Source organism: Carex rostrata, chromosome 15, assembly GCF_964058835.1.
Source record: "Carex rostrata chromosome 15, lpCarRost1.2, whole genome shotgun sequence".
Taxonomy (NCBI): Eukaryota; Viridiplantae; Streptophyta; class Magnoliopsida; order Poales; family Cyperaceae; genus Carex; species Carex rostrata.
This window is the reverse complement of record NC_135932.1, coordinates 2,861,203-2,887,142: the sequence shown is the minus strand read 5'-3', so window position 1 is coordinate 2,887,142 and position 25,940 is coordinate 2,861,203. Positions and strand designations below refer to the sequence as shown.

Here is a 25,940-nt window from a genome sequence, read left to right as displayed (position 1 = left end):
AGGTGATCGTGAAGGGTTCATCACTAGTTTTGATGTTTGCATAGAACGTGCGGGTAAGAAGTTGAGTGTAGGGTTCAAAACAAGTCACAATAGGTTCCAAACCCCAATGCTTCACATAATCAATTAACTTGTCATCCTCGGGTTGGGAGAAGGTGACTACGGATTTGTCAAACCGGTAGCATTCGGTTATTTTCCTATTCATGAAAGAACCCACATAGTTCTCATAGGCAACAATATCCCGGAATAGGTATCTATTTGACCGGTGAATGGTCCAATTTGGTTCTAGATTCCCCCCACTTCCTTGACCACCCTCCGAGTCCACACGTCTTTTCTTACTACCCTTAGCCACCGCATCTTTCTTTGGAGCCATTAGATTAGGTTTAGAGAGAAATTTTACCGATTGAGAAGTGAAGCGCTAAACCGAGAAAAGGAGAACCCTAGAAGTGCAGTGGTGAAGCCGGATCGTTAATCCAACGGTCGGATCGCCGGATTTGCGTCTAGGGTTTAGGCTAGGGTTTTGGAGAGAGAGAGATAGAGAGAGAGAAATGAGATTTGGAGAAGAGAATAGAGTAGAGAGAAGAGAGGAGAAGAGAAATCAAGAAAAATTTCTTGATTTGGTGGAGTAAGATGGCCGGAATGGGTAGAGAGAGAGAGAACGGCAGAGTAGAGGAAGAAGAAGAAATGAAGAAGGAGGAGAAAATGTAAGAGGAAGGGACGGGTCTGAAGCCAATATAACCCCTTTTCGCTATAAAACGTTACCAACGTTTATAAACCGTTACCAACATTTGTTAAAAATACATTGTTTTTACCTAAAACGTTATGACGTTTTTGTAACGTTTATCCAACGTTTTTGTGAAGCTTTCGGACTTTTGAAGTCTCACAAAACGTTACCAACGTTTGCAAAGTGTTACAACGTTTTCATATGTAATTTTTGCAATTTTGGTCCCTTGTCAGGTAACCGTTATAACGCTTTACAAACGTTACCAACGTTTTGAATGAAACTTTTACAATGTTAGCCCCTTGTCAGACAAACGTTGCAACGTTTCTAAAAACGTTGTGACGTTTCTCAAACGTTGGAACGTTTTTGAAACGTTTGTGTAACGTTTTGTTGCACCTTTCGGACTTTTAAAGTTTCATAAAACGTTACCAACGTTTTCCAAAACGTTACCAACGTTTTCCAAAACGTTACCAACGTTTTCCAAAACGTTACAACGTTTATGGTGTAGTTTATCTCAGAATTTTGGCTAAGTATTGGAAGTACAATCGTTACAACGTTTTCAGAAACGTTATGTAACATTTTTATGGTGCTTTCGGACTTTTGAAGTTTCACAAAACGTCACCAACGTTTTCAAAAACGTTATAATGTTTCATTTCTGTAGAATACTCTTTAAATGAACTATTTTGATTATAAATGATTATTTTGAAATAAGTTATGAATATGTTTATTCTCTAAGTACAAGCATGCCTAATTTAAATCTCAATTCATTGTGTTGTTGAGTATTTAGGGGTTTTGTGAATATATCGGCAATTTGTTCTTTGGTGTCGATATGTATGAGTTCAATTTCACCTTTTTCTATATGATCCCTAATAAAATGATGCCTTATCTCTATGTGCTTGGTTCTAGAATGAAGGACCGGATTTTTGGATATCATAATGGCACTAGTATTGTCACACATAATTGGTACGTTGCGGAAGCGAATTTCATAATCATTTAGGGATTGAATCATCTAAAGAATTTGTGTGCAACAACTACCGGCCGCTACATACTCGGCTTCCGTTGTGGAAAGGGCAACCGAGGTTTGTTTCCGACTTGACCAAGATACAAGTGAACCACCAAGAAATTGGCATGTACCACTTGTGCTTTTTCTATCCACACGATCTCCGACAAAATCGGCATCGGCATATCCTATCAAGTCTAAATCCGATTGTTTGCCATACCATAATCCCAAATTTAAACTACCCTTGACATATTTAAGAATTCTTTTAACGGCTTTCAAGTGCAATTCTTTGGGATTTGCTTGATACCTAGCACATAGACATACAACAAACATTATATCGGGTCTACTAGCAGTTAAATAGAGTAGACTACCTATCATGGCTCGGTATTGAGTGATGTCCATCGATGTGCCATTCGGATCCGAGTCAAGATTTGCATTCGTAGCTATTGGAGTTTTGCTTGTATTGCTTTCGGTCATCCCAAATTTCTTGATCAATTCCTTCGCATACTTGGTTTGGCTCACAAAGGTGCCGTCCATGAGTTGCTTGATTTGAAGTCCCAAGAAGAAATTCAACTCACCCATCATGCTCATCTCGAATTCACTACTCATAAGAGAAGAAAATTCCTCGGCCAGTGCCGCATTAGGTGAACCAAAAATTATGTCATCTACATAAATTTGCACCACCAAGAGTGATCCATCTCTTTTCTTAGTGAAAAGAGTTGTATTATTTTTGCCTCTTGTGAATTCATTATCAATTAGAAAGGAACTTAATCTACTATACCATGCCCTAGGGGCTTGTTTGAGTCCATAGAGTGCTTTGGTGAGTCTATACACATGATTAGGAAATGTTGAATTAACAAAGCCTTGAGATTAATTAACATACACCTCCTCATCTATGAATCCATTCAAGAATGCACTTTTAACATCCATTTGAAATAATTTGAAATTCTTGTTTGAGGCATATGCTAAAAGCATTCTAATGGATTCAAGACGAGCTACGGGTGCAAAGGTTTCTTCAAAGTCAATGCCCTCTTGTTGTTTGTACCCTTGAGCTACCAACCTAGCTTTGTTGCGAATTACATTTCCATCTTCATCCTTTTTATTTCTAAAGACCCATTTAGTTCCAATAATCATTCTATCATTTGGCTTAGGTACAAGTTCCCAAACTTTGTTCCTTTCAAATTGAGCAAGTTCATCTTGCATGGCACAAATCCAATTTGGGTCTACATTTGCATCTTTGAAATTTTTAGGTTCGATATGAGATACAAATGCACAATGACCTATCATTTGATTTAATTTGGATCTTGTTTTCACTCTTTCCCTAGGATCACCAATAACATTAGAAAGAGGATGAGATGGTACTTCCCTTAGGTCTTGAGGGATTTGGTACTCAATTCTTGGAGGTTGTATCTCTTCGGTTTGCATTCCTTCAACTATTGGATCCATCTCCTTATTGGTTGTATCTTCGATTATTTGATCCGTCTCAATATTGTTGGTTGTATCCATTTCGGGTTGAGTTTGCTCGGGTTGATTCTCAATGGTGTCGGTTCTTGTCTCAACATCATCTTGATCAAGAATTGGCACTTCAACACCTACAATTTCAATACCTTTCTCGACATTTTGATTAGCATTTTCATCAAATTTAACGTGCACGGATTCAATTACGATTCTTTGAGATGGAATGTAAATTCTATAGGCTTTACTTGAATTTGAGTATCCTACAAACATTCCCTCAATTGATTTAGAATCAAATTTGGTTACTTTGGAAAATTCATCAAGAACAAAACATTTTGAACCAAATACTCTAAAATGAGATATCTTAGGCTTGTACCCTTTCCATAGCTCATATGGTGTTTTATTCAATATGGTCCTTATACTTACGCGATTTACCACGTAGCATGCCGTATTTACCGCCTCGGCCCACAAGTGTTTGGGTAAGGAGTATTCATTTAGCATGGTTCGGGCAAGCTCAACTAAGGTTCGGTTCTTCCTTTCAACTACCCCATTTTGTTGAGGTGTGCGAGGAGCCGAATAATCATGTTTATATCCCCTTTTAGAGCAAAGTTGATCAAATTTTGCATTTTCAAATTCCCCCCCATGGTCGCTTCTAATCCTAATGATTTTTTACCCCTTTTCATTTTCAACATGTTTGCAAAATTCAATGAAGTTGCTAATTGCTTCATGCTTGTGTTGTAAGAACAAAACCCAAGTAAAGCGACTATAGTCATCTACAATTACATATGCATACTTCTTCTTTGCTAAACTTGGTACACTTATTGGTCCAAATAGGTCCATATGTAGTAATTGCAAAGGTTGATCGGTTGAAACCATATCCTTGGATTTAAAGCTACTTTTGGTTTGTTTACCTTGAACACATGCCTCACATAATCCTTCAAGTTCTAATTTATGTATTGGTAAACCACGCACAAGGTCTAATTTCACTAACTTCCTAATGGTATCAATTGAAACATGACCTAATCTACGATGCCATAACCATGATCCATTAGATATGGCGCTTAGACATGTTTCACCGGAATCAAAGTGAGTAAAATACAAGTAATAAACATTTTTCTTTCGTTTACCCGAATAAATTAGAGCATCGTCCGAGGACCTAACTATGTGACAAGCATTAGAATCAAATTTGGTATAATATCCCGAATCACATAGCTTACTTACACTAAGTAAGTTGTAATCCAATCCATCAACAAGATATACATTAGATATGGTCAAGTGTTGGTTACCAATTGAGCCTATACCAATAATAGAGCTCTTTCTTTGATTATTACCAAAGGTAACCGTACCTCCATCATATGGTTCTAAGAATTTAAAATTAGACTTGTCACCGGTCATATGGTGTGAGCATCCACTATCAATGATCCAAGCACTTTCCTTTTGAGATGAAATCAAACACACCTACAAACTATATATTAGTTATTATTGAGTTAGTAACTAACATATACCTTGTTCTTTAATCTCCCCCTTTATGTTTGGCAATTATAATACTTTTAGGGGAGATTAAGTGTGAACCTAAGCTAGTATAGCTTTAGGAACCCAAACAACATTATGTTTGTTGTTTACATTCCTAAATCTACATTCTAAGGAAGTGTGACCAAGTTTGCAACAATAGTTGCATATTGTAGTTGATTGCTTTTGAGTAGTAGAACCTTGTTTGAGAATGTATTGGTACTTCACTTTATGCAAACTACTCTTATTACTACCTTGTGACCCATTTGCAACTTTAAATGCAACACTCTTGGTTTTGTTAGAATCAATTCTATTGTGATGTTGGGGAACATCTCTAGCTAAACCATTTCTTTGAGTTTGGTTTTGTAAAGCAATTTTATTTTTGAATTCATAAAACCATCTATCGGGTCCTTTAAAATAGGTTTTGTTTGACTCTTTTGGATTAAAAGTGTTCCTATCACTATTTTTAAAAACATTTTTGTTCTTAGAATTTCTTTTATTGTACTTGTACCTAAATGCATAATTTGGTGACTTTTGATCCTGTTTAGCATTTAAGGCATGAGAAAACTTCAATTTTGATGACCCCTTGTTCAAAGGAGTTAAACCTTTTTTAGTGAAAAATTGATAAGTTGAATATTGTTCACAATTAAACTTTAGTTTGGCATTCGGAATACTTGAAGTTTGAGAATGTTCCCATTTTTTTTTAGGGCCTTGCATGTGATTAGATTTAAGTGAGGATTTACCCTTCTCAAATCCAAGACCAACTCTATCATTTTTATAATAGGATTGATCATGTATCAACTTGCTCACATAATAGGGATCTAGACTAGTGACTTTTGATAATTCACTAGGAGATCTCAATGCCCGAATTTCGGTTTCTAAGGTTTGAACTTTAACTTTTAAAATGCCTATTTCACCTAAGTGTGGTGCTTTTAACTTTTTATTTTCAAGTTCTAACATGTCATTTTTAGCAATTAATTTTTGGATAATACCTTCCTTCTCAACCAAGGTTCTATTGGACTCATCAAGGAGTGATTTCAACCTAGATTCATTATCATCGTGCATTAGAATTTCATTTTTGAAAGTGCTTGCATCATTGGTGTCTAACCTATTGGTACACAAGTCATTGTTGGTCTCATTTGTGATTATGCAATTTTCAATATCAATTTCACCACTATATTCTTCACCACCTTCATTTATACATTCAAGTTCGGTCTCATAACCATCAAGACTAAGTGTTGAGTGTACCTCACTAGCGAAATTTGTTGAGGTGTTGACTCCATCCTCTTCCTCCTTGGCATTCCTTGATTTAACAAGCTCCATGAGAAAGTTGATGGTTATCTCATCGGTGATGTTCTTGCTTGCTATAATTGAGTCCATGTCAATTCTTGAGGGACCTTCATCTACACTTGCCATCAATGCAAGATTGATCTCCTCTTCATTCTCCGATTCCGCATCGGATTTATCCGTCTCGCTATCCGAAAACAAAGCTTGCATAGCTTTGGCCTTCTTCTTTCTGTACCCGTCGTACTTTTGCCTTGGCTTTCGGTCTTGTTGTTTTTCACCATCCGTATTCTTCAATTGAGGAAATAGTTTGAAGCATGTTTGGATGGTATGACCCTCTCTATGGCATGCAAAACATACTACCCTCTTGCTCTTCTCTTCTCGTTCCTTGTTGTATTTTCTTTCAAAATCAAGCATCCCTTGGAACATCTTAGATAAGAGAAGGGCATCCTTGGATGTTTCATGATCAATTTTGTTGATAAATTGATCATTTGAGAGATGGGTGTTTGAGGAGCTCGGAAAGCTACGGTTTTGTGCCGGGAAAGCTACGGTTTTAGATTTCGAGCTTTGCTTCAAATCACCGGATTGTCGAAGTTTTTCTTCGAAGCTCCTAAAGTGTGCATAGAGGTCATCCGGCGTGAATGTGTCATGCGTGCCTTGGATTGCCTCTAGAGCACTTACCAACCCGGACCATTTATCCCTCATGAGCATCACCCTCAATAGCTTTCCTACAAGTTTATTGTTAGAAAGTGGTTCTCCCAATTCGGTAAACTCATTTTGGATATGCATAAGTCTATTATACATATCCTCAATGCTTTCACCATCTTCAACCTTAAAGGTTTCAAATTTTGCTTCTAAACCGGTTATTTTGGTTCGTTTGATTTGGGTGTTGCCTTCATACCGGTTTACAAGAGCATCCCACATTTCTTTCGCGCTTGATGCACTACCAAAGAGTGAGGATACTGATTCACTAACCAAATTGAATATGGCATTGGTTGCTAGGTCATTGTCTTTCTTGGTTTGTTTGGAATCGACGGTCTCAATTTTGGCATCGGTTGAACCCTCGGTAGCTACACTTGAGTATGTTGGTGTATACCCTTTTTCAAACACATACCATACCTCAAGGATATTCAAGTAATTAATCATGGTTTTCTTCCAATGCATGAAATTTTTGGTAGTAGTACCAAAAATTAGGGGTTCTTTCACGGATCTATAGGGTGCCATTTGTCAAGTTGATCTAATCTCCAATTAAGTGTGTCTTAATTCGAGTAACTTGCTCTGATACCACTTTGTTACACTTAGGGGCACCTCTAATTGCTCAAAAACTAAAATTAAATTGCAATTGAAAGTAAAGAGATGAGTTTAGAGAAATTTGACACGCGGGGTGATAACGGAGTTCGGCAAAACAAAGGCCTACGTCTCCGGGGCTTCGCAACCTTGTGAGGTGCGCCTTCCTATTACCCAATACGAAAGGATTACAACTTGTGAACCGTTGAGCCCTTACACACCAAGCGGGAAGTCAAACGGCCAACTCAAAGAGATGAGAACAAGGTCTCGATTGTCTAGGAACACAAGAGAAACACTCAATAGATCACTCTAACCTAATCTATAACAAGATTAGTGAAGTAGGTTTGAGGTTGCTTGAGGGATTTTGAAGTTTTAAGCTCTCACAACAATGGAGTAGGCTAAGCTCTCAGAAAATCACTTTTGAATTAATTAGGGTCGGCTGAGATATTTTTAAAGTGATCCCTTCAGTCTATTTATAGTGGCAGCTCAAAAATGAGCTGTTTGACATAAAACGTTACCAACGTTTTATAAATGTTACCAACGTTTTATTCAAATGCGATTTAGGGTTTTAATTCTCTGATAGCTTAGTAAAACGTTACATAACGTTTTATAACCGTTACAACGTTTCAAAAACGTTATAACGATTTATAAACGTTACAACGTTTATAGTTTCTACTGAACAGCAGTTCTTCAGTTGTTCTGTATCTGTTAAACGTTACAACGTTTGTGAACCGTTATAACGTTTGTAAAACGTCACAACGGTTGTATAACGTTATAACGTTATAACTTGATTCTTTTGAAGCTTCTGATCATTATAAAACGTTACCAACGTTTTGAAAACGTTCATAACGTTTTATCTCAATTTAATCAACCTCATACATACTTTACCAAGCTTTTGATTTTACAATTAGTATTCTTGATAAAAGTCTTCGTGATTTCTTCAGTCCAAACATATTATACAGCAGTTCTTACTCTTCTTGGACCTACATATTCTCAAAATAGAAGAAATCGTAAAATTCAATAATTGTATGTTTTTGCAAATTAGTCAAATAGACGTAAAAGATTATTGTACGAACAACAGAGATTTTATCGTAACAATCAAAGTTCTAGCTGTTTTAACTTGAGCGTTATTAAAGCACATGTCATTTTGATTTTTTCAAAGTGTCCAAGTGACAGCACTTAGAACAATTAGAAAACATGTTCGATCTTCATTTTTAAGAGAGTAAGCAAACTAAACCAAACTATCCCAATTATGCCAAAGATGCATTACCTCTTGACTTTTCCCTAACCAAAACCAAACCTGTTGAGCTAAGTTACACATTAGGAACAAATGATCTACTGTTTCATGTTGACCACAAATGTGACATTGGGTGTTACCTATCCAGCCTTTTTTAGAAAGGTTATTTTTGGTCAGAATGAGATTGTGTATCACTAACCACATGAATATTCTTATTTTAGGAGGAACTGGTAAATGCTACCAAATCATAGCATGAGTTGGTTGGTACCCACCAAAATTCAGAATAGTGTAAATAGAGTGAGTTGAGAACTTCCCTGAATTTTTCCATCTCCAACCTATCTTGTCATGCGGCAAAGTGAATGAAGTAGAGCTAACAATAGCAAGTAATTCTAACCATTCTCTATAATCTACACCTAACAATTCTACTCTAAATTTCAAGACTTGTCCTTGAGTGTGGATGACATCAGCTAACATTACTGTTTTATTAGTGCATTTAGAGAACAAGGAATAATATTTAATAGAAAGGGAACAATTTTGGTACCACTGATCTAACCAGAACCTAACTTGAGTTTGTATACCAGGAGTATAAGTAGAACTCATATCCCCAATATGACTAATTTTGTTCATAGTAAACCAGAATGGAGAAAGAAAATGTGAATGATTACTCATGTATTTGTTTATAATAAGTGTTTTCCAAAGGCCAACATATTCATTATTTTTAAGTTTTCACCACCATTTAAGCATAAGGGAAATGTTCATTTGTCTAAGGTCTAGTATGCCTAATTCTCCAAAATTTTTGGCTAACCTAGATGTATACCAGTCTAAAAGGATGTATTTTTTTTTCCTAGAGTTACCTTGCCACAAAAACCTTCGCCTAATTTTGTCTATCATTTTAATAACAGTGAGAGGTATCTTATACATCGAAATAGCATAAAGTGGACTAGCAGTAAGTATTGAATTTAACAATGTAAATCTACCACCTATAGATAGCATAGTGTTTTTCCATAATTGTAGTCTACTTTCTACCTTATCAACTAGGAAAGACCAATCAGAAATTTGTAGTTTTTTATAATGTAATGGAAGTCCTAAATACTTCATTGGAAATTTGCCCCAGGAACATCTAAACAGGTGATTAAGAGCTGAATTACGGTCTATATTTAATGGGAACATTTCTGCTCCAAAATTCTTAGTAGTTTAATATTTTGTATTAAATATATGTTGTTGTTGTTGTTTTTTTAATTTGTAACTCCACCAAAGCAAATTGCTCCAAAAGAGCATCTGCTGCATCTATATGCGGCCCGTCAACCTACATTGCAAATAGAAATAAATATAAATATTGGGATTCAACTATAATGCTTATTAATCAATTATTTAATGACATGCTTTTCTATAAGAAAATTATTAGATGCTCACAAATTTTCAAATTTATTGAATTAATCCATATAAATATTTAAAATTGTTTCTGCATATTTAACTACGCGATAACTAGTAGATATTTATGTTTTTAAAAAAATATATTTCATTTCTGCATGAAACAAGGCACTGCTAAATTGACGATTCCGCTATTTGATAGTTTGACAATTCAAAGATATTTGCAAAATATTAAAGGCTACTAAACCATTAATTTTGTAAAAAACAATCCGAGTACAATTTTTTTTTTTTGGCACACAAGCCCGTAGGCATGAGATATTGAAACCCTTCTCATTTTGATATTGTTAGAACTAAAAGGCATCTGAAGCAAGCTGGCGAGCAAGGTGCCGAGATCGAACTTGAGGCCAGCAGGAATTTACTATTGATACAAAGACCACAAAAATTGAATATTTTCACAAGCAATACTCTCAAGGAGACTTGCTCGACTCGGATTGACAGAAATGGACCTAAAATGGTCGAGTAATTTATAAAATATTCTATAATTTAAGATAGGTAGGACTTTAATGGACAGCTGTTGTCTAAAATAGTCGAGTAATTCATAAAAATCCTTTGTTTAGTAATAAAAAAGGGCACAAGTCTGGATTTTTATCTTTTCCTCGTATTATCCCTTCCTACAATTTATGCCCCATGCTGCCATGCAGAACAAAACAGATACCATTCCACAGAATAACACAAGCATGAACGAGAAATACATTAGGTTTTTAGAACAAAAATTTGTCTCGTGTTAAGAATAATGAAGTTCTCGTTTGCACAGGGATTTCGATGGTACTCATGCGACACGCATAAAACAGTACAATACGTCTTTTCGAAATATAATAATTTGAGTGAGTCTATGGTACTATGCATATTACGATTTGGCACCGTGCTACGGCTCTATATTCGAGTTTTCAAATCTTAACGGTCGATCCGAACCGTTCATCTTGTTCTCCATATTAATATGTGTTTGGAGACCAAATTTTACATTTTTTGAAATTTTTTTACTATTTTTTGAAATTTATTGAAAATCACTGTTTTTGGATGGTCCAGAATTTTCAGATCAAGTGATTTTCTAAATATCTAAAAAAATAGTAAAAAAATTTAAAAAAATATAAAATTTGGTCTCCAAATACATATTAATATGGAGAACAAGATGAACGGTTCAGATCGACTATTAGGATTTGAAAACTCGAATATAGAGCCATAGCACAGTGCCAAATCGTAATATGCATAGTACCATAGACTCACTCTAATAATTTTGTTAATTCCTAAATAAACAGTGAAATGGGAAAGATTTTTGAACCGTATCTATACATCATAATTTGAAACTAAACAATTTATTAAAAATAATATTAAAATTATAGTGTTTTCGGAACTTAAAAATTAAGGTATAAAATAAAAGTGCGAGCATCTCCAACGGCTTGCGTATGGAATTGCAAATACCGACTTGGCTTCGACGTTTCAATTTTATTTGGGTTCTTAAACTGCTACGCCGCTATGATGGTAATTGATGTCCTCTTATGTTACATGGATTTTTTTTTTCAATTTACAAAACTGATTTTAGAATTTTCTATTTAATTGGGAGAATTACTTCATAAATATAAGCTGTTTATATTTGACAGAATCATAATTATAATTTGTAATATTACATGAAGTGAACAATTAAAAAATATCAACTTGTAACTTTTTTTTTATTTATGTTAAAAAACAAAACTCTAAACTCTAAAACCCTAAACCCTTTCGGCAACATGATGGATTAAATAATAATCCGCGCTAAGGAGAGATTGTTCGGTAAGCTAAAGGAAGGGGCAAATGATTAAGATAGCTAAAGGAAGCTAAAGAAAGGGGGGAGGTGCCTTAAGGAAGGGGCAGGAGATTAAGATCCGGACAAAAGGAGACGAGATTATCTTAATCCGAGCTATGGAACCGGTGTTCGGCAAGATTAAGCGGCTAAGAAAGCTAAAGGAGACTCCTTTAGTCTTAAGGAGACCCTTGCAGAACAACACCTTAATATCACATTGTAGGCACTCTAAAATCTACTCCATGGAAAAACAGAAAGTTTGAATAAAAATATCACAAAGGCACTCTAAAATCTACTCCATGGAAGAAGCACCAGGACCACCGCCAAAACCGCCTCCGCCACGGCCAAAGCCGGGTCTACCACCAGACCCCTACACAATTAACCAACCCCATCATGAAACATGGTCAATATTACAGCAAAGAAATACAATATAATAATTGCAAATGGAAATATTCAACTAAATACTTGGAATTATTGAACTTACCCTGAAAGAAGGCTGGAACTCCGGAGGAGCACCGCCCTTCTCACTGCCAAACTCACCAGGTGGCCCACCACGTGGGGCACCACGGTAACCTTCCCTATCACCAAACCTGGGCCTATCTCCCTCAAAGCGTGGGCCTCTGCACAAGATATAACACATCACAATCAAAATTTATAACTAAGATCTATCCCCATAGTATTAGCAAAAAGGAACAGTCAAAAGAACAGTAATGCTCAATTCTCACATAGCATGCATATCCCTCCCATCACACCACTTGAATATATAAAATGTGCATCTAATTTCAGAAGGTACAGGAAATATTTTCCATCATTTCCATCACAAAGAGCATAATTAAGGATCTATAAATAATATATTCCAGTTATATAGTACCTTGGGCGGTCACCAGTTTGGCCAGAGCCAAAGGGGCGGGATGGTGGCTTGGCAGACTTCTTGAGAGTTGCCGGAACAATCTCAGACGGGAGGTTCAGGTAGGTACGAAGGAACTCAATGCCGTCATTGGTGAGGTACCAGTAGTAGTATTGCCATGCAAACGTTTCTCTGACGTACTCCTTGGACTTGAAGCTCTGCATCAGCTTGATCACCTCTAGATTTGACACATCAACTTGGGGATGCTTCGCCAGATTGTAATCTTTTTTTGCATAGAGTACCCCCTCTACAAAGATAATCAATAATATTAAATATAAAACAATCTACATGAGCATGTAATACTCACATGATACTGACTTGGTTACATTGATTATAAAATATCTCATGCACCAACCATCTGAGAACTCAACAGACAACAATCACATGGCACCGCACTTCTGAAAGGTTTTGTTCTCGTAAAGAATTTTATATCTTGTAACCAAATTACAATTTATGCAATTTCACTTTGTGTGTTTTTATGGCAATACTGTTCGCTTTATTCCTAGCCTTCTTCCTCTTGTTCTATAAACATTAAAAGGAAAATATCATCAACACGTCTAACAGATGAGAAGACAATAACGACAGACGAAGCAAAATCAGGCCTGTGATTGAATTATAACGCCTATTTACAACATCAGTAAATCTCGACTAATGAGAGACACCTTATTAGACTAGATATTAATAAAAATCGACAAAAGTGAGACAAGTACCGTTGAAGAGGTACTTGCAAATCAATTGCCGGTTCTTCTTGGAAATGATCTGAAATAGAGAAATTAGATAAAAGAAAAAAAAAACAATTAGACGAAAATCGATGGTTAAAACGGAAAAAAATCAAGAGAATCAGAGAAGCCCAGAGGTTTACCATGGTGAAAGAGGAGAGAAGAGGTTCGGAGATGCGCCGCGAGTTCTCTTGGGAAGATGGAGGCACTCTTACAAAATCCTCGAGGTCGAACAATTGGAGAATCAGCTATATACAAGGAATATCTGGGCTTAAGATAGTGATCCTATTTTGGGCCTGTAGAATTATTTACAGTCTTGGGTTTAATTAATATGTAGTATGTTTAATTTGGGCCTTTTATATAGCTGTAATATTAATTTTAAGTCTCCATCAAACATTCACGAGTATTTGTAAGTATTTGTAATTTCACAATTGAGATATGATTGATAGTTAGGTTTGTTTTGTGATGTCTCATTCATGACTTGTCGTTCAAATGAATTGTTGATATAGATATAAAGAAAAAGATAATGAAACTGTCGTCTTTGGTGTATGATAGGTACAGAAAATAATGCCAAGCACCTATTATTAATTAACCACAAAACTAAATCTTGAGCTCCTCCATTCAGCTTCTAATTCAGAAGCGTCAATTATCAGCCAATTGTAATTTTATGTGTTCAATCACTGTATGCATATGCCAACAAAGAGATGGAATCATGAGATCAGGATATATAACTGGATAACACAACTGAGGCGGCCATTTTTATTAATATCCCTAAAAAAAATCAAAATTTTAAAAATGCCCCTGTTCCCCATTTTTTTTTAAAAATGTCCTGACCGCCTGGGCCCAGGGCGGCCCAAAATTCCCCATGGGGCGGCCCATAGCACAAGTGAGGCGCCAGCCCCCAGGGCGCCTCATGTGTGTGTGTGTTTTTTTTTTTTTTTTTTTTAGAGAAATCTTAGTATTTTGATTTGAATAATTTTGTGAAAAAAGTTTAGGGTTTATGTATATGTGTATGTGTATATGTATGTCAAAAAATAAAATATTATGTGTATGGCTACCGGAAGCATTTCGGCAGAGGTGCTTCCGGGGTTATATTTTAGTGTGTATCAAACAACAAATCTAAACCGTTAGATGTTCAATCTATTATAAAATATGCTTGGAGACCAAATTTTACATTTTTTGGAATTTTTTTACTATTTATTAAGATGGTTTGAAAATCGCTGTTTTTATTAAAATTCTGCACCATTAAAAAATTCAACATAATGCGCGCCAATGTAATACAGCAGTCCCATAGTAAAAATGCTACAGTCAGAAATATATTACAATAAACAAAAAAGTTCACACAAGCAAAATAGCAAGTTTATCTGCCCCTACCACGACGTCTCAATAAACCTAACAAACGACTAGTTGTACTGGTATGAGCTGCAGGTGCGGCATTACTTGTAGAGGCTTGGCAACTAGATGATTGGCTCGGAGAAGGGGGGGGGGGGTTGTGTAATATAAACATGTACCTTTGCAAAACTGCTAGTCATCTCTACCACCCTTCTCGGCTTTTTCTTTCTGCAATTCCATCTAAATGTTTGTTGAACCCACTCGTCGTCCCCGGTTGCCTTGGAAAGGTTCTCCGCAACGTGTTGCATACACAACCTGTGCACACACTGGCCAGTACGTGTTGACCAACCGTAATCTTCACGATCAAAAACATATTTTATTCCTTTGTGCTGGTCTGATATCACGCAGAAAAACTTCCCTTCCCCAATCACCCGTCTTCTTAAAAACTGCATAAAGAATTCCCAGTTCTCGCCGTCCTCTTTATGAACAATTGCAAACGCCAAAGGCAACAGCTGGTTCTCAGCATCATATGCGCATGCTATCAGTAGCCTCCCCTCGTAACGGCCAGACATGAAGCATGCATCAATGCTGATAACGGGTCTGATGTATGGCACAGCCTGGATACAAGCACCGAAAGCCCATGTTATGCCCTTGAATTGTTGAGCTCCCTCTATTAGTACTCCATCTTTATCAAAAAAAGGGCCATGCCATCGCTCATATACGGTGCCGACATTTGTACTTGCCATGGCCTGGAGCAATGGTGCCAGATAGCCATACGAATCCTTCCAACTACCGAATATCCTGCAGATAGCAAGTTCACGACCTCTCCACAGCCTGTTGTATTTTGGGATTACATATTTGTATTTGTGTCTGACGGTCATAGCCACCGCCTTGATGCTCATCGATGGATCCAACTTAATGTCCTCCTCAATTGCATCGGCAATTAGTGATGTCGTCAGCTGCGCATGGTCTGTCCTTGTGGACGCAGACTTGCATGTATGAGGTGGTTCACACTTCTTAATCATCCATGCTTCCCCTGAACCCGCAGGGGTTGCAAAAAGGCGGAACTCGCACCGCGGGTGAGTTTTACACAGCACAACTAACCTTGTTCGGTCCCTTTTGTGTATTATACATTCCCAGTTGCCGTGAACATGAGTCTCATTTATTTTCTTTACAAGTTCGTCTATGTTGGTATAAACTTGCCCTGCGGCAAGTTCTTTATTGTATTCAACACGAGGACCGAAGAAACTAATGTCTGCCTCTTCGAAAGCTGTGGTGTCGTTGAATGTGGCGAACGGATGCTTACTTCCCCGACCTGTAATTGGGAATTTTTCTGCCCTGGATAAACCTGGTACATTTGCATCACCATCTGATAAGTCATCAGCTTCCCAAACCCCTTGGTATTCGTCCCCCGTTTCCATTTCCCTTTCTGGTATGGCATCAATAGCATCAACATCAATATCAATATCATTTCGATTAACGCGTACCGGTCCTGACTCTGGCATAGTTGGAAATCTAGGGATTATGAGTGTCTGTCTGGGTGGTGGTGGCAACTCTTCAGTATTTTCTGGGGAGTTGTGGTACCCCTGGTTGTCATAACCGGGGCTGTGGTACCTCTGGCTGTCATAAGGGGACTGCTGGTGATATCCCTGGTTGTCATAAGGGGATTGCTGCTGGTACTCCTGGTGGTCATAAGGGGAGTGCTGGTGGTACCCTTGGTTGTCATAAGGGGAGTGCTGGTGGTACCCCTGGTTGTCATAACCCGAATTGTCATAACCTGAAGGTCCGGCCCTCGTTCGGGGAACCCTCTTCGAATATATGTCCATTACCGGGACCCCACAAGCTACAAATTGAGTATACACAACTCTCCACAAATTGGCATCTGTTATTGGAAACTTAACAAAGTAAGGTCTACCCCCCCCCCCCCCCCCGCGTGAGTTGTCAATCCGTGTAGCCAATTCTATTTCATACCTGTTGGGGTTTACAGATGTCTTTTCGTATATTAGCTGCTTCAGTTCCTCAAATGTGGTATTTTCATTAATCTCGAAGCCAAATGCGACTTCTTTCGTGTAATGCACGCCATCTTCATCCCTTTCTAGTTTGCCGCCGACATACAGTGCAACTAACATCTCTTCTTTAACAAACTACATTTTAAAAAAAAATTTACAAGTATTACATGACATAATAATGGGTACAGTAATAAATGACTAACTGAAAAATAATTAAAAAAAAAATTAAAAAAATTACAATTTTGCTACAGTACGATACAGTAATTACAACAGTCAGATACAGTAAATGTACAGTGCGCTACAGTAAATGTACGGTACGCTACAGTAATTACAACAGTCAAAATTAACTACAGTAATGACTAATTATCAACAATAATGACTAATTATTATAATTAAAAAACATACCTATTCACTCAGTTTCTCGCCTCGAGCGAAATTATCAAATCGGGAAGTGACAGAGGCAGAAAACGAAGGGTTTAAATCATATTAAATATGGGGCGCCCGGCTGTGTGGCGCCTCACTTGGCTTATGGGCCGCCCCAGGGGCTGGCGCCTCACATGGTTTTTGGGCCGCCCTGGGCCCAGGCGGTCAGGGCATTTTTAAAAAAAAATGAGGGACAGGGTTATTTTTAAAATTTCTATTTTTTTTAGGGATATTAATAAAAATGGCCGCAACTGAGGAGTGTCCGATAGATACATCGGACTGAATTCGGTTTTTGGTCCGATGCTTGATCAGAGCCATTTGATCCGATTTAGATTTCATATGGACGATTTATTTGAAAACCCATCCCGTAAATTTAAATGTGCGCATCCGATGCCTATCTAAACGCCCCCTTTTCCGGGAAAACACAATTCTTTGTTGGTTGATTGAACTTCAACCATAAAAGAGAAAAATAAAAAATAAAATAAAGTGCAGATCAGCAGATTTCTACTGCCAAAAATTGGAGAGAAAAAAAAAATCTTTCTGTGCGATACCTTGTTAGATTTATTTGGTTAGAAAAAGATAGCAAACTTTTAGGTGGGAGAAAGGAAGGCAGATAAGCTTTAAGAGAATTTTCATTTTTTTTTTTTTGGTCAAAGAACTGATGCCCGATCCTGGAAATGTTTTCATGACCTTTTTTTTCTTCCCCTTCTCCTTTGAACACTAAGTATTTGAAATTCCAATAATTTCATCTAAAACCTCTTATTCCATTTTTTTTTAAGAGGTCATAATAGCAAATTCATTGAATATGTTCCCATTGTTTGTTTCTATTGTGTATTTCGGTGAAAACAGTGAACAATGGAAACGTGTTTCTAAAATTAGCCATTTGGTAAGGTTGCTATAAGTAAAAGAATTCTGCTGTAATAAGTTCATATTTGCTCCCAAACACAACCTAACAAATAAGAAAGGCTAATAAGCGGGGACCGACCGGACCGTGTCTCATCGACCCAGTAGCACCAAATGACATTAGATTTGGTAGCGAATTGGATTCGTACCATAAAGTTGGCTAGAATTGTGATCTATCTTTGACATTTGGATAGTTACAAAGTAGAACAAGATTAATGTAACTTGTTAGTATGCTAAAATGGTGCAAGAAAGAATGCAATTTAAAAGATATTGTAATTAAGAGTGTTAAGTCAGTGTTTTTTTGGATATTGTCAATATTGTTTAGATTGTATAATTCGAAGTAATTCTCCAATCATTTATTTTTATGCACATACATCCAAAATTACAGATACTGATTCTTAAAGGGTAGAAAAATAACCTTTAATACTAGTATTAAATTGTATATTTTTTTATAAGAAAATTTACATGACTATCTTTAATTTGAGATCTATATACCTCTCGTTATTATGTACATTAAATATAAATTATTTCTTTACTTTTATTCATTAATTAACTGGATTAACAATTTACCCATTCAAAACGGTGTTAATTTCAAGATAGCTCAATTTACCATTCAGTGCTCTTCCTTGAAAATGTTAGAGCGTTTCGATTGTAAACAAATTAAAAAGATGATACTATTTTTTAAAATTGAGTTATTCTTCCTTGTCCAAACATACCCGAAATAACAATAGAACATAAAAATTTGTTTGAATCATTTCTTCTTCCTGGAAGGCTGCAAATAGATAATTTTTTAGGCACCATTGCGCAATTTATCCACCTTTTTTTTATTTTGAGAACTATGAAAAAAGGCGAAAGACTTCAGTTGAGGTAAACGCTAGCATGTGCAGAGCATCTTAAATTAAAAGAAAACAACAAACCAGTCGTGCATTGCTACATATTTTTATTCAAATCTTTTCAAATACAATCTCCACAAATCCTACCAGTATTTTTTAATCAAGCACCACAGTACCACTAACTGTATTATACACCTAACTGCAGTCATGTGTATTCTCCCAAAGTCCTGCATAATAATAAAGTATCAGATAAAAATTAATTAAAGGAACAGGTACAAGAGAGATCTTCCCTTGCTAATTTTAAACATAACATTCACTCACGCAAAACAAAAACTGGTAGATGTTTATCATACAGAATCTCTCTACAATAACCATGAATTTAATCAAGGAATACAACAACAAAAAATTCTCTAATTTTCACATAGAACAGCATTTACATAGAACAACTAAACCATTGCACGGCATGTACACCTTGTAGCAAAAGGTGTTAATATTTATAACGATAAAATCTCGGGATTTCTCTGAATTCTTGACATGTATATTTAGCCCAGGAATTCAAGTCATATTTTTTTTTTTTTTGCGTTGCCTCATTTTCTCCATCTCGAGGGCCCATCAATTGGCGTACTACACTCAGTACCACTGCTGTCCTCAGGCTCATTCATGGATTTCTCTGGTATTTTTCCTTGACTGGGACCTTTACCGGGTCGACGGTCCTATGGGTGACATAAATAAATGCAAAATAAAGAACATTAATTCTTAGTTATAAAAAAGAAATAAAAAAAAACACATAATGAATGGGAGCACAATTTGTTGACCAACCAGATTTATAGCAAGACAGGATTACCTTACCTACAATTCAAAAATATCAAAGTTGACAAACATATGTTATATTTACCTCTCTATAAGGGAAATCGTCGACCTCAAGCATGTGAATGACATGACCAATTTTGGGCCTTTTTCTTGCATCTGGATCAACACATCTGAGAGCAACTAACAACGCTTTCTTAAGTGACCTAGAAGAGGGCTTTTCTGGCATTTTTGGATCTACAACCCCCTCCGAGTTTCTATTGCTTACCATCGTCTTCAACCACTCCACCAAATTTACCTAGAAGGTAAAAAAAAAAGGAGAAAAACAAATTTCAGATGGCTTCTAATAGTACACTTACAAAAGATATTTCATTTTTACCCCATAAAAAAATGCACCAGTAAAATTCATTCTTAGCCGGTGGCAACAGTGGGGCAATTGGTAAATTTCGAAAGGAAGTTCATTTAGATAAACAAAAATGAAACACAATTAGTTGCAAAACCAAACAAAAATGACAAAAATAATTTAAAAATGGAAAAGATTATACTGGTAGAGCACTACAGCACCAACACTCAAAGGTACAATATTAGCACTGTATTGCAAGTCCTCTATTTTCACTTTATATCTGATAACACTCTAAATACAAATAAAAACATATATATATCTCTAACCTCTCCTGGTGGGCGATTATAATCCACCGGTACTCGACCTGATATGATCTCCATAATAAGAATCCCAAAACTATACACATCACTCGTCTCATTCAACATACCCGTACCTGCATACTCTGGAGCCACATACCTGCATTAAAAAAATAGATAAAAATAATCTCAAATCAAATCTCCACAAACTGCAACTGATTGAGAATTCTAAAAGTGGAGGTAACTTATAAGCATACCCGAAAGTTCCCATCACACGGGTTGTTACATAGCTTCTTTCGGATCCTAATAGCTTTGCAAGGCCGAAATCCGATAATTTAGAATTCCACTGTCTATCCAAGAGAATATTGCTTGATTTCACATCCCGGTGCACTACTTTCGGCTCGAGCCCTTCATGTAGGTACATTAACCTACATAGGTTCTTTTCTATTTAAATGATTTAAAGCATCAAAAGAATTTCAAAAATATATGACAATAATTTGTAAATTACCCTTTTGCAGTCCCAAGAATAACTCGCATTCTAATATCCCAAGTGAGCGGGCTAACGGGGCCCACATCGCCGTGAAGCCACTGTTCCAAGTTACCATTATCCACGTACTCGTAAACCAGCATCCTATTATGAAATATTTGCATGCAATTCAGTACCAGCATTCTTTTGCAATTGCAGTTCCAATAAATAAATAGTGATGCTCCCACCTTAATTTTTTGTTCACTTTAATAAAGTTAATATGAACCGATCAATCAGGCAGAGGAACTATTGGATAAGAAACCGTTTGTTCCCTCACACAAAATACTGTGTTTTCAAGTTTCTTTACCATGCAAATCAACTTCTAATTACTCCGTACAACACCTTTAATACTAACCATCCGATCAAATTCAAATGGATGTTGAGAAAATATGGGGAGCACTGCTAAAATACATATATATATATATATATATATTTAACAAGAGTATCTATATGTACTATTTACCTTTGATTACCCTCAGCACAATACCCTAGTAATCTAACCAAATTCTTGTGCCGAACTCGGCCGATGGCTTCTACTTCTACTTTAAATTCCTTCTCTGCTTGTCCTCTGAGAAATAAATAAAACACATATCATTAGAATTTAACAATTAAATAACTTGAACATTTCCAATGAGAAAACAAAAGACTCCTCAGACCTAACAATCCATAAATCGTATCAAGAATGCCAATCATGACAACATTTTTTTTAATAACAGAGACACTCATACCAAATGATATTACACACATATCATTAGAATTTAACAATTAAATAACTCAGAGCTAATAATCCATAAACCATATCAAGAATACCAATCCTGACAACATTTTTTTTAATAACAGAGACACTCATACCAAACGATACTACAAAAGGATCCTGACTACGTGAAAATAAATATATATTAAAGTTGGCTGTGTAGATTGATGGGTGTGGTGTAAAAAGATAGCTACTCAGCTAATAAATTATGCTGGAGTGCTAGAAATTCATTCTACTACACAATAGTAATAAAATAATAATAGTAAGCATACATCACATCAAATAATAACAAACTCATGGTAGAGGGCTCAACTAGTAATCACAATAAACCAGAACTAGTTAACTGGCACAAGCTATTTAGGTAATCTGACCAAATTGAGAAGTTTAATGGTCCAAATTCTCAAATCTCAATTATACCCAAGATAAATCTAATTTCTGATAACAGTAGCAAATACCGCACCTGTTATTTAGCAAGTTCTTCACTGCCACCTGGGTCCCATCCTCTAAGATACCATGATAAACAATACCATAGCCTCCTTCGCCAATTACATTCTCATCTGAGAACATATCAGTAGCCACCTCAAGCTCCTTGAGTGTGTACCAGTGACCCCATCCCAAATGCGACACTTCAGGTACTGCCGGTATTGCATGCTCTCCACTCCCATGCGAACTGGACCCACCTCCACTCCTTTTCTCTGGGAAACTAATTCTATGCTCTTTTCCTGTCTCGATATGAATTCTTTGCAAAGGAACTTGGTTCTGGTTCTGACTTTGATTCGAGTTCGAATTCACAATCGGGTTTTCTTCATTCGGTGTGTTGGTTGGTTGCTTGGTTTGGTTTAGTGAATTATGTTGGGTTTTGGGCAATGGGGCTTCTTGGTTGGTTGCGGGTTTCGGGTCAACAGCATACCGTGGGAAGTGGTGGAGTTCGGGTGCTTCTTTGGACCTGGAACTGCGGCGAGCTCGGTTGGGGTGACGCCGGGAGGATGAGAGATAGCATAGTGAGATGAGGAATAAGAGGAGAACAAATGCCGCGCCGGCGCAGATGCCGACCACTACCCATAGGCGCAAACCAAAGATTACTGTCCTCTTAGATAGCTCATAATCTGACATTCTATTGGATTTGATTGGATTCAATTGGTTTTGTTTTGTTTGGTTTTGTTTGCCTGGATCTGGTGGAGAAAAAGTGTGAGGTAAAGGTGGAAAGTTTCTAGAGGTTGTAGAGGAATTTTCGCGGTTTAATTTGCTGGGGTTTGGTGAAATTAGATTTCTTGCTAGCAAATGTATTAGGTCATCATTCCAATAAGGAGAAAAATGTAAAAAAGTTTGAAACTTTGGATACAAGCAGCTGAAGTGGCCAAAGGAGAGCGAACTTGAGAGAGAGAGAGAGAGAGAGAGAGAGAGGCACCTAAAGTGCGATCTTTATGTCTACTTGCTTTCCCTAATTAACAAAAATTGAAAAGAAAGGGTGCGATCTTTCAAGAGAATTTAGCTGGAGGAAGAAGGTTGATTTCATAAAACAACAAGAAAAAAAACAGACTGAGAGTGAGAGTGAGAGAGAGAGAGGTGCGTGGATTTTTCTCACCAGAGAGAGAAAGGCAGGAGCTATCAAAGAGGATGAAACAGTGATGCAGAGAGAGAGAGCGAGAGGAGGGACTAGGCAGTAAAGAGAGTTAGTAAAGAGGTTTCCACTTACACCAGCAATTTTGAAAGGACACAGGAGACAGAATTGCAGAGACTTATTATTATAATAATTGCACTATTACTTACAAGTTACACTATAGATGCTACATTAACATTCCATGTACTATTATATCCTCATCTTATTATAAGCAGTCAAAGTATTCATTGATTAATTTATCAAATTTCTGTGCATGAAAAATTTGGGTTTTGTGGTACCATTGTGGGACATGAGATGAGATATAATTGTTTTTTTTTTCACCAAACAGAAATAAAAAAAGTTGTTGTCCAAGAAATTTTGATTGAAAAAACCAAATCCAGAAGTAAATTTCAGATATTGTACCGACAATTATTATCCTATTTAATATCTCAATATAGAGAAAACAAAAAGCTCGAGGCAAATATGAAAGTTAATCAAAAATGGAAGTAATAATAAAAGCTAGAAGTCAGACATCTTTAAATTCTAGCAGGGGACCACATAGCCTGTTTTGACTTAAGATGCCTAGAAAAAGTTAATTTTTTAAAATCTGATCTCTATGGAATATTTCATTAAATTAGTAGACTAAAAAAATGCAAGTAGACAAACTAAAATGCTGTACAAACTAAATTTGCCAAACTAAAGGGGGCAAAATTTTAGATCTCTGCAATTTTACACTTAATTACGAATTTACAACTTAAGTTGACATTTCATGAAATCTAGGTCAATTATGGCGTTATTTTCTATTGAAAAGTAATGTAATGCATATTAAAATTTAGTTACATATATTAGCACTTCATTATATCCCTAGATTAATATTATATACACAACATATAATGGACGATAATAATGCCCACAAAGTTCTACGACATGAGTTTGTAGATCAAAATGAGTGTCTATGATAGTATGCATAGCACCATAGACTCACTCATTTTGATTTACAAACTCATGTACTAATTTGAAGCAAAAAAAACTCATGTACTAAAACTTTTCAGAATAAAGAATGACATTTAGATCCCTTTAATATCCTGTATTGCTTATTGTACATTACATGGGGTTATTTGGTAAAGTTGTCAGAGAGAGAGAGAGAGAGGCAGCTGGCATGATTGGACTTGAACGAATGGTTAGAACTCAGGAGTCTTTGGTCTTAATGCTTGCTGAGTTGTAATGCAATTACAAAGTTTATTTCTTTGTATTTTTCTCTATCTTAGCCAGGTTAGATTGATTAGTGGTACATTTCCAATCCTATTCGCCCTTTTAAATAACAAGGGTCTTCTGTGGCCATACACATGGGTTCAAGAGTGGACTGAGAAATTAATATTAAGAGGCTGAGTAAATTATTGTAGCATAAAGAGCAAAGTTAGCATGTGCACTGTGCAAATTGAGCAGTTTTTATGAGCATAACTTCAATTTTTTATCATATTGGTTTCAAATGACGAATCCAAACTGTTGAAACTGATCTACTTATGAGTGATCGATGTACATGCAAACAAATTTTAATTTTCAAACTCATTTAGTAGAAAGTCAAGTGATCAAAAAATGAAGACTTATGAGTTATTTTAATGCATCCATATTTCATTATTTTTTACCATTTAATTTTGTACTAAATGAATTTGAAAAATTGAAAAATTTGCATGTGCACACATCACTCGCGAAGTGGATAAATCTCAACATTTTAGATTGATCGTTTAAAACTAATCCGATAAATTTTAAAGTTATACTCATCAAAACTTTAAGTTTGCACAATAAGGTTTACTCTAACTATATTTTATAAGAAAGGTTAAAACTTAAAAGACAATTATGTTTACAAATTATAAAGGTCGACTCAGCCACTCATTAATATGTAGGTTAGCTCTGCATGGATCAAATGATAAAAGTTGACCTAAATGTGTTCAAGATTTTAGGGCCTGTTCGGCGGTCTGAGGGAATGGGAATAGGAATGGGTTGCAAAAAAATTTGAACTGATTTTTACTGTTTACATGGAAAAAAAAAATTCAGTCTGAGTGAATTTTCTTTTTCCCACGTGAACAGTAACATTTGGGTTTACACCGAACAGGCCCTTAGTGAGTTTGTGGTATCCTTTTTTTATTTATGCATTTGTTTAGTTTCGATGTTGTTACTGGTTGGTGTATCGTGACGCAACAATTACGTAAATTTAAAACTTAATTACAACTTCGATAATAATTACTTTTACTATTTTGAAAAATATAAAGAGAATCAATAGTATATTACTAACCATTTTGTGTATTTTTTTTTTTCCTTTTTTTCATACCAAGTGAAACATGTAAAAAATGTTTTATTACATTACATTATCTTCACAGCAAAATTCCAACACTTTTGGTCTACATGCTTGTTGAGTAGGGCCAAGTGCCAAAAGATTAATAGTGTTTGTGGATAATGTGCTACTATTTTGCTAGTATATACATTATTTCTTTAATTAATTTCATCCAACAACTTAAGCTATGATTAATAGAGAGATGAGATTAATAAGATTAAAAATAATTATACAGAGTAATTTTTGCCGCTCTGCTGGTTGAGCATTGCTTCATGCATGTGCTATTTGTTTCTCGCTTCTTTCTGAAGTGTATTGCCAGGTTTTTTTGTTTTAACAATTTCTTCTGCGTTTGTATAATCTCTTTATTTCTATTTCGGTAATTGTAAAAAGCAACTTTATTTACCACGCCACTAATTTAACAAAATTTTCACATTAATTCTAAATGTTTCACGTAATTT

The 25,940-nt window shown here is 36.1% G+C and overlaps 2 protein-coding genes across 2 annotated transcripts; both read right to left on the bottom strand.

Annotated features, from left to right (window-relative positions):
• Window positions 1-11,907: 11,907 nt before the first annotated feature.
• On the bottom strand, window positions 11,908-13,546 carry LOC144566283 (small ribosomal subunit protein eS10z-like). Its single transcript, XM_078316274.1, has 5 exons — window positions 13,468-13,546; window positions 13,316-13,364; window positions 12,570-12,852; window positions 12,183-12,318; window positions 11,908-12,068 (listed from the first exon to the last, which is right to left on the bottom strand). The coding sequence occupies exons 1-5, from the start codon at window positions 13,468-13,470 to the stop codon at window positions 11,991-11,993; spliced, it is 549 nt and encodes a 182-aa protein (XP_078172400.1). The 5' UTR covers window positions 13,471-13,546; the 3' UTR covers window positions 11,908-11,990.
• Window positions 13,547-19,084: 5,538 nt separating this feature from the next.
• On the bottom strand, window positions 19,085-23,269 carry LOC144566136 (putative serine/threonine-protein kinase At1g01540). The gene is made up of 7 exons (XM_078316038.1): window positions 22,011-23,269; window positions 21,260-21,364; window positions 20,779-20,901; window positions 20,528-20,698; window positions 20,301-20,430; window positions 19,720-19,929; window positions 19,085-19,537 (listed from the first exon to the last, which is right to left on the bottom strand). Exons 1-7 carry the CDS (start codon window positions 22,661-22,663, stop codon window positions 19,412-19,414), a joined length of 1,518 nt encoding a protein of 505 aa, XP_078172164.1. The 5' UTR covers window positions 22,664-23,269; the 3' UTR covers window positions 19,085-19,411.
• Window positions 23,270-25,940: the final 2,671 nt, after the last annotated feature.